This window comes from Colletotrichum scovillei (genome assembly GCF_011075155.1).
Source record: "Colletotrichum scovillei strain TJNH1 chromosome Unknown Contig00009, whole genome shotgun sequence".
Classification (NCBI taxonomy): Eukaryota; Fungi; Ascomycota; class Sordariomycetes; order Glomerellales; family Glomerellaceae; genus Colletotrichum; species Colletotrichum scovillei.
The window spans coordinates 3,941,330-3,950,426 of record NW_023336267.1 but is presented as its reverse complement, the minus strand read 5'-3'; the positions used below and the strand labels follow the sequence as shown (position 1 = coordinate 3,950,426).

The 9,097-nt window shown below is 55.1% G+C and overlaps 3 protein-coding genes across 3 annotated transcripts; 1 reads left to right on the top strand and 2 right to left on the bottom strand.

The window, feature by feature from the left end:
* Nucleotides 1-516: 516 nt before the first annotated feature.
* On the bottom strand, nucleotides 517-4,313 carry HER10_EVM0007317 (helicase associated domain-containing protein). Its single transcript, XM_035476876.1, has 3 exons — nucleotides 3,905-4,313; nucleotides 1,972-3,841; nucleotides 517-1,775 (listed from the first exon to the last, which is right to left on the bottom strand). The coding sequence occupies exons 1-3, from the start codon at nucleotides 4,225-4,227 to the stop codon at nucleotides 1,659-1,661; spliced, it is 2,310 nt and encodes a 769-aa protein (XP_035329593.1). The 5' UTR covers nucleotides 4,228-4,313; the 3' UTR covers nucleotides 517-1,658.
* Nucleotides 4,314-4,816: 503 nt separating this feature from the next.
* Nucleotides 4,817-7,837, top strand: HER10_EVM0008096 (PRMT5 arginine-N-methyltransferase). Its single transcript, XM_035477630.1, has 4 exons — nucleotides 4,817-5,245; nucleotides 5,313-5,895; nucleotides 5,953-7,388; nucleotides 7,454-7,837. Exons 1-4 carry the CDS (start codon nucleotides 5,132-5,134, stop codon nucleotides 7,631-7,633), a joined length of 2,313 nt encoding a protein of 770 aa, XP_035329692.1. The 5' UTR covers nucleotides 4,817-5,131; the 3' UTR covers nucleotides 7,634-7,837.
* Nucleotides 7,793-8,640, bottom strand: HER10_EVM0004504 (LSM domain-containing protein). The gene is made up of 4 exons (XM_035474146.1): nucleotides 8,551-8,640; nucleotides 8,435-8,472; nucleotides 8,155-8,310; nucleotides 7,793-8,069 (listed from the first exon to the last, which is right to left on the bottom strand). Exons 1-4 carry the CDS (start codon nucleotides 8,554-8,556, stop codon nucleotides 8,000-8,002), a joined length of 270 nt encoding a protein of 89 aa, XP_035329221.1. The 5' UTR covers nucleotides 8,557-8,640; the 3' UTR covers nucleotides 7,793-7,999.
* Between the last annotated feature and the right edge of the window lie 457 nt (nucleotides 8,641-9,097).

Sequence of the window (9,097 nt, the reverse complement as noted above, 5' to 3'; positions counted from 1 at the left end):
CCGACCGTGCCTACTACGTACGCACGACCACGGCAAGCCAAGGACAGGACCCAGATCCGGAAGCGCCGCGCCGTTGTGTTCAGTTTGCGGGAGCTTGCGCCGACAAGGTTTGGCGCCGTCTCGCGATCGTCTTACACGGCACGGCACACACGGACGGACACGCGCCAGGCTCTCAATTGACCCTGTCCCAAAGATACGGTCTGGCAGTGCTCGGGTGCTGCAGGACGTCTGTCTGATCGGACAAAAGTCCGGGCGTTTTTTATGTCAAATGACAAATCAAATCCGAATGTCCAACTATGGAAAAGAACCCGTCTTTGATGATCCTTGCGGTCTGGTGAGATCTCGTCCCAAACTTTTTACTTTGAGCAAAGGTAAGGTAAATGAAAAAGAGGGCAAAAAACGAAATGTGTAGTGTACGATGCATGATGAATGATGTACCTAAAAAACTTGGACCTTCCAATCGTCGGGCGATCGGGATGTTCTCTTTTTCCCCCATGAAGCCTCGCAATTTCCCTGGCCGTTTGGAGCTTGGAGTCTGGACCTGCTCTGACTCTCTTTCAACCACCACACCCTTGTTCATGCAATTATACCCAAAAAATGCTGAGAGCAATGATGCTGGCAATGCTGGATTCAGAGCACACACACATGGAATCCACCCTTGATCACACGGCCCATCTCTCTCTCACACACACAGACGCAATGCTGCTGCATTTCGCGAAAGTGGGCTCCTCCCATCCACCTCCCCTCCTTTTCGATACCCGGCTACATCCGTCATGTTCTGCATCTGCACCCATCTGCCGGGACTACATACAACCCATGGATAATTTTGGCTCGTAAAGATGGATGGGTTGCAAAGATCAGAGGGGGCAGGGAGGGGAGGGGACCGAGAGGGGGGTGACATGAGGCGGGGACAGACGACAGAGAGACAGACACAACGAGCAAGATGCTACTGCTGCCGAGTGGAGGGAACAAGAAAATGTGGTCTTCTATTTGGGCACACACGATCACTATGTGCCGTTGATGATGCTTCTCTTTTGTCATACCTGGGACGCCATACCACCATGAAAGAAAACAATAATAAAAAATTCCGGTCCCAATGAGCCCCTGCCAAGCCCGCCCACACACGTCTCTTCAATGTCGGATCGTCGGGTTGGAGAAGAGCGACCGACCATGACATCTTCTCCAAAGTGATTTGCCCGCCGTGTGCCCTGGTCCCAGGCTGTGTAACGACAACAAGAAGAAAAAAATTGCTGAAGTTCGTAGTCGCAAAACGGGGGAGAATTTCTCCCCATCACAACCGAAAAACTGAGCCCCAAAAGGGAGGCTTTCGAACAACACACGCACCCCCCTGGTCCGGTAGGCCGGTGCCCCCGCCGCGATGGAGGCGACCCTCGCCAAAAAATCACGATCGAACTGGGGGAAGGGGGGGGCTTTCGGGCCTCCAAAATCCCAAAATCGGATCACTCTGAGTTTTTCTCTTCATTAGGTCCCCAGGGCCTTAGCGTAATCGCAACCTTGGCGAAAAAGGTAGGGGTAGGTAAGTGGGTGGTGGTGGGTGTAAGATTGTGAGAATTGAGCTCTTTGGGACTTGGGTTTGCCGTTTCTGCGCTCGAATCGAGCGGAGTGCATGACCGCGCGCGCGCGCGCACGCTGGCTGCTCACCGACCATTCTTCATGGCCTCCTTTCTGCGCTTCTTCTCCGAGGCCCGGGTCAGCGCGGTCTTGACGATTCCGTCGTCGAACGTGTCAATGTCGTAGTAGACGGGTGCGATTTCCTAGTAACATCAATATTAGTTATGGGGTTCTCCGATGCAATGGATAGGACGAGGCAAGTGCCGAAGAATGCAGGACAGGGGGGGCTGAAAGAAGCAAGAGATCGATCGTAGCAATCCACATGGGGGTAAGCGGCAAGAGGAGGGAAAAGGCAAGTGGTATTGTTCGAATGGTAAAAGGGGCAGGGGCATTGCTTACAAGTAGCCACTCTGGCCTGATTCCGGTGCATGTACGAATGTACTGCTTGGAGGTGAGGACGAATTCGTTGTAAAGGACCCATTCGTAGTCGGTCTTGAGGACCGTGGAGGGGTGCATCATGACAGCCTGATCGTCCTTGATGGTACGGTAAACCTTGCCGGAGCTCTCCCTCATGGCAACCTGCATGAAGAAGCCCGAAAGGAGCGCACGCCGGATGTTGGTGTAGTAGTTCTTGTCCTCAAAGGGGGTCGACACGAGCTCGAGGTCAGACTTCTCCATGATGCGCTTCAGCTGCGCACGAACGTTGTCGGCACTGCTGAGGTGACGGAAGGAGAGGAAGTGCTCGTGACACCACCTCTTGGGGTCCACGTCGGGCTGGTTTGCCGTGCCCTTGAAGGCGTGGTAGGCGTTGAGGAGCGTGAGATGATCACCCTCAGGGTGCGAGAACTGCGCCTTCATCTCGTCGGCACGCTTACGCTGAGCGGCGGGGCGGACCCAGATCTGAGGGATAGAGAGGAGAGAGACGATGGACAGAATCTCGTTGGAGCAGTAGAATTCGGGCGAGGAGATAAGCATGACTGCCAAAGCCGGGTCCAAGGGGAACTCGGAGGCGAGACTTCCGAGGGTGGTCAGCTCGCCATCATCGTCAAGGCAGGCGAGGTAGTTCAGCTCCTCAAGGGCACGCATCATGGTCTCCGGCGCAGGAGGGTCCATGAGATCGAAGTGAACGAGATCCTGGACACCAAGCTTCTTCAGTTCCAGAACCGTGTTGGCCAAGTTGGAACGCAGAATCTCGGGATGTGTCTGCTCGATGAGCTCCTTCTTGAACGCCTGCTCGGTGTAGAGACGGAAGCACTTTCCGGGCTTTGTACGACCAGCACGACCGGCACGCTGCTGGGCGGAGGCCTTGGAGATGGGAGAGACCAAGAGAGACTCGACACGGATTCGCGGGTTGTAGATCTTTTGCTTGCTGAAGCCGGGATCGACAACGTAGACAATACCGTCAATGGTCAAAGACGTCTCGGCAATGTTGGTTGCCACGATGACCTTGCGTCCTGGCCGGCCGCCCTTCTTGTACGGAGCCGGAGCCTTGTCGAAAATCTTCTGCTGCTGGTGCGGTGGCAGAGTACCGTAGAGCGGGTAAACCACCAACGGGCCCGCGTCGATTTCTCGTGTCATCTCGTCGGCCTCGAGGTTGATCTTCCGGCAGGCATCCTCAATCTCCTCTTCACCGGTCAAGAACAGTAGAATATCGCCCTCTCCTTCAGAGGCATGGATCTGCAATACTGTTCGAATGGCAGCCTCGACATAGTCCCTCTCGGGCTCGGGGGTGTAGAAGATCTCGACGGGGTGGGTACGACCGGGAACGGCGAGAAGCGGCGCATCGTTGAAGTAGCGCTGGAACTTTTGCGCATCGAGGGTGGCGGACATGACCACGATCTTGAGGTCGGGGCGGCGGGCGGCGATCTGCTTGAGCAGGGCCATCAGGATATCGGTGGCGAGAGTACGCTCGTGGGCCTCGTCGAGAATGATACAGCTGTAGCGCGACATCTCGTGGTCGTGGATAGCTTCTCGGAGAAGCATACCGTCGGTCATGTACTTGAGGATCGTGTTGGGGCTGGTTCTGTCCTCGAAACGAATGCTGTATCCGACCTCCTCGCCAAGACTAACGTCCATCTCGTCGGCAACACGCTGTGCGACGGACATGGCGGCAACACGACGTGGCTGAGTGCAGGCGACCATCTTGCGGTTGAGCTGAGGGAGCTCGTCAAACACGACATATTGGGGGATCTGGGTCGTCTTTCCGGAACCGGTCTCACCGACGAAGACGAGGATTTGGGTAGAGTGGTACTTCTCGAGGAACTCTTCTCTGTTGGAGGGATGGTCAGTAAGATGGAAAAGTTTTTTGGATAACACTCCGAGATAGACGTACCTCTGCTTCGTGACGGGAAGATCGCGACGCGCTTCTAGGATCTGGAAGTACTTTTGTGAGTGAGGGCGACCGGTGAAGGCGTTGTCTTCGAGGTCTTCGATCTTCTCGTGCTGCTTCGATGTTGTGGCGCGTTGCTTGAAACCGTAAAATGGTGAGCTGGCATCAATGGTGCCCTCCTCGGACTTGACGCCGTTCTCCTCCTTCATATGCGCCAAGTAGGGGTTGTACTTTGACTCGTCCTCTTCCTCCTTCTTGACCTTCTTCCTGCTTCCTTCTCTGTCGGCACTCAGGCGCTTCGATCCCTTATCCTCGAAGTCGGCCATTTTGGTCGCAAATTCCTCGTTTCGGTACGGAAGGGTGTTGGACGGAAAGGGGCTTGAGAGAGGTGTTTGGTTGAAGTTGCGGCCCGTGGATTCGACGTCGACGAGGACGAACTCGGGAGGCGATTCCAGGCGAGGCTCCCAGAAACTTTTTGTTGTCGCGGGAAAAATTTGGGTGGGTATGAGCACGGGCCAATAAGAAGGTGGGATGATAAGATAAGCTAAACTCATGCATGGGACGTACCGTACGAAGGATCTCACACACTGCTCATGAGACATTGAGTGACTGAGAGCGTGAGACCTTACGTGGCTATAAACATGACGAAGAATCCCTCAATTTTGCTGAAACTCATTCAAAATAATCTTGAACATATTAGGTATGTAATAGATCTCATTCTGAGTAAGATACTAGAAGTTGTCCTCCCACAGAAGGGGTATCATAAACTCATCGAATAGACCAAGATGCAAGACAGTAAAGTATACTTTCCTGACAGCGGGCACTGTCTCCTCTCACACTCTCTTCAGGGTCCAGAGTGCAACCAATGGCACCGGGTCGCATCTCGCAAAATCTGGTGCTTTTTTAACCTCTTGGGGGGTACCCAACAGCCTGACTTCTCAAATCACACAACATCAGGTTGCAACTGCTCTGAGTGCAACTTTTGTGATCTCCCAGCCCATCGTTTTCCTGAGCACAAACAAACTACCAAGAATGATTTGCTGACCACATATCTTCTCATATCCCCTTGTCATATCCTCTTTTTACCGAAGCGCCAGGGTCCTGACCAGCTGGTAACTGCTTTTTGCACAACCGCCGCGTGGGGTATTTGTGCGCTGAGCAATTACACCATTCACAAGTCCTCTTTAGGCAGCACAAGGTATTACAGCCTGAATAGTCTCAACATCCACCATGGACGGCAGCAACTTCAACCAAATCCGACCTGTTTTCAGCCTTGGTCAGCATGATTCTGAGAGGGATCAGCCTCTTGATGATCTTCAGTATGGCCAGATTCTGAACGCTGGTGTAAGTCCATTTCTGAGACCCAAAGTTCTTTTATTTTCAATTGTCACTCACTAAGCTTTGACTCCAGGTCAACTTTGTGACGGCACCCATCACCAACAAGCACTTCCATGCACGGGTAAAGGAGCTTGTCTCCCAGCATCTCGCCAAGGCAAAGAAGGGACTCGCTTCACTGGCGGACGCCGTGGTGCCTCCTTTGACCCCCAAGGACACCTCCCTCTTCCCCAGTCATGCCGTCACCACTTACATCGCCTACGCCAGTCCCTGGATCGACTTGGCCTCGGTCGATCCTGCCGTTGCCAGCATTTCTCGACAGGTCCTGAACCTCGAGATTGCCTACGCCAACTTTTGTGGTGTCCGAAGCATCATCATTCCCGGCCCCAGGAGAGACGCCTCCAAGAATGGCGGAAACCAGGGTCTGTCTCAATACGCCAGAGCTGTGCAGGAGGCAATGACCATTGCGTCGCGCCTCAACTTCATTATCCACATACCCATGTACCGGGAGCCGGGCCTGGAGGAGAGCGTAGAGCTCCTGTCGACTTTGTCAGAGGAGCCTCACCCCGAGAACAGCAAGGAGATCGACATCTACAGCGCATGGGACTCTTGGCATACTGTCCGCTCAGTCTGCGAATACAGCATGCGTCTGTATGTTGGTAAGGCATCTTCTTCAGTCTTCTACCCTAGAAAGAAACGCTAACCGGCATCAACAGCCATTCGCGTCCCCAGAGCTCTGCCTGAAAAGTCTCTCCAGGAGAAGTGGTTCGCCGAGCCCCTGCACTTCCTCTCCCTCAGCGGAAACGCATTCTCCAAGAACAAGACCGGACACCCTGCCCTGCCCAAGGCCCATCAGGACATGATTTTCCACTACATGCGCCTCAAGAACGCGCCCTGGCTGCTCCTGAGCGACGTCGGTCCGGACACCGCCTCGCTGACGGCCGAGGCACAGCTCCAGGCCGTCAGTCTCGGAAACCAAGTCCCTACCTCCGCAGACTTCCCTCCCCTGGGCGAAACTCCCACTCTCGCCACGGATTCTCTCAAGTCGTTCCGCACCTATGTGGTGTACCTCAAGTGGCTCGAGATGCAGCAGCGCCCGCTGTCCTACCTGGAGCAGACTACGCTCACCAGCTTCCAGGACTGGCTCCAGTCGCCCCTGCAACCTCTGTCCGACAACCTCGAGTCGGCCACGTACGAGGTGTTTGAGGGTGACCCGGTCAAGTACAACCAGTACGAGGCTGCCTGCACGGAGGCCTTGGCCGAGTGGCATCAGCTGGGTAGAGCCACCTCATCCAAGGACGGCGCCGTCGTCATTGCCGTCGTCGGCTCCGGCCGCGGTCCTCTCGTTACGAGAGCACTCAAGGCCAGCGAGGCGACTGGTGTCCCCGTCCAAGTCTGGGCCGTAGAGAAGAACCCCAACGCATACGTCTACCTCCTCAGACAGAACGAGATGATCTGGGGCGGCAAGGTCACCGTCGTCAAGACAGACATGCGCGCCTGGAAGGGTCCCCTCGTCTCGGGCACCCCCGAAAACAACCCGGTCTACGGCAAGGTGGACATCCTGGTATCCGAGCTGCTCGGCTCCTTCGCAGACAACGAGCTCTCGCCAGAGTGCCTCGACGGCGTCCAGCACGTCCTGGCGCCCGGCGGCATCTCGATCCCCGAGTCCTACACGGCGCACATGAGCCCCATCGCGACGCCGCGCATCCACGCCGACCTCCTCACCAGGGTCCCCACGGAGCCCAACGCCTTCGACACCCCCTGGGTGGTGCGCCTCTTCGCCCTCGACTTCGCCGCCATGCGCGTGCCCGGTCACCCGCGCTTCCAGCAGGCGTGGGAGTTCTCCCACCCGGTCTCCGAGGCCACGCTCAAGCAGATCGAGACGAGACGTGCCGGCGGCGTCATGGGCGGCGGAGGCGGTAGCATGGCGGGTGCCGTCGGCGCCAACGACCACAACTCGCGCTTCTGCCATCTCACGTTCGTATGCCCCACGAGGGGTGTCATCCACGGTTTGGCCGGGTACTTTGAGTCCGTCCTCTATGCGCCTCAGACCGGCGACAGAGAAAAGGTGGAAATCAGCACGCATCCCGAGCTGATTGACCGCAAGAGCAAGGACATGATCTCGTGGTTCCCCATCTTCTTCCCCATCAAGGTAAGCAAAAATAGGCCCCCAAATACCCTGGTTCAGTATGGACAGAATTCACTAACATTTCACAGCAACCGATCTACTACCCTGCCGACACTGAATTGGAGGTCACGATGTGGCGCCAGACGGATGATTCGCGGGTGTGGTACGAGTGGCTCATCGAGGCGTACACGTGGGTGAGCGAGACACAGCGCATCAAGGTAGCGTCGTCGGATCTCTGCAGTAGTCGCAAGGTTGCTTGCCTCATGTAAGTATTTGCGGGAAAAAAAAAGTGATGGTACCAAAAGGGGGCACTGGAGGCGCCGACAATGGTGTGCGCCCCTTTTCTTCTTCTTCTATAGTTGCTGCGAATGGGGTAGATAGATGGTTCTTTCTTGCGCAGCGCCACCTGGCGGTATTCAACCTGACTTGGGAACACTGCAAACTCCGTTCCATCGCCGGCCTTTTTGTGGATTCGTTTTGACTGCTCCAAGCTCATCGTGAAAATCAATATCCCTTTCTGCCCGCCCTTTCTCTAAGTCAAACCCAAAAGTACGTGAGGGCGTTTTCCCAGGTTATGTCCATGTTTGTTCCGCTCGTGGTCTTTCCGCTCGTTGTGGGAGGGATGATCTTCCCGCTCAACCGTCCATCTTGACGTCGCCGTTCTCGCCTTGTTTCGCGCCGCGGATCCAGAGGACGTTGTTGCACCTGTAGCGCGTTCAGTCAGCGATTATCGTAGGTGACAAAAGATTGAGAGAGGGGGGTTCGTGTGTGTCGAACAATGGTCGCGTACCGGATCAAAACCTGGCCCAAAGCTCCCGTCATCTTCTGGTCAATGTACTCCTCGGCGCCGCTGAGCTGGACGTTCATGTAGCTGTCGATGCTGACCAACTTTCCCTTGTACTCGGTCTCGCCCCACTTGAGTCTGATGACGACGTCCTGGTTGACACTGCGCAGAGATGAAATGTTAGCATACTTGGGAAGCTTTTTCTATCGAGGGGAGGGGATGTTTGTGTTCGTAGAGGGCGTTGGCGTTGGAGAGGCGCGTTTCGCGGGACGAGATGAGGACGTACAGGTCTTGCAGCATAGGCCGCGGGTTAATGGGCACGAACTACGAGGTAGAAAAGGTTTGTTAGCCTATTACGTCCTAGAGAATGTCGAAACTGAAGGGGAAAGGGGGGTTGCATACGCTCATGGTGGGCGATTCGAGGGTGAGATACAGCCCATGTAATGTGTAGATGGGGGGAAGTTTGCGCAGGAGTCGAGGCTACGATGCGCGAGGCTCGTCCTTCTCTCAATTGGGGCCAATTTTTAGGCGGGCACAGTGCACCTGAGGTTGCTTCAGTGGTGTGAGGCTGTCGGAAAATCATCGGGTCCACTGTAAGGTACCGCCTGGCGCTGCAACCCAAAAAAATCCGGGGTCATGGGAGCATTGGCCTCTTTACTTCTCTTGATTATCCCGAGCTGTTTATTCTGAGCCTGATAATCCTCCGAGTCTTCATGGCACATGTTAGGTTCAACACATCATGTCATATGAAATCGACCCTTGGTCCTTGATATAATCGGACGAATGCCATGTGAACGCTTACCGTCACTGGGTCTGAATCCGGACGTGTCCGTGTTATTTGTTGATAAAGAGGAGCATTTATCCTGTAATCATGGCTGGACCACGAACGACAGTCTGAGAATCATGATAGACCACGAGATAAGTCGAGGTTGCCACTAGATGTATTCAA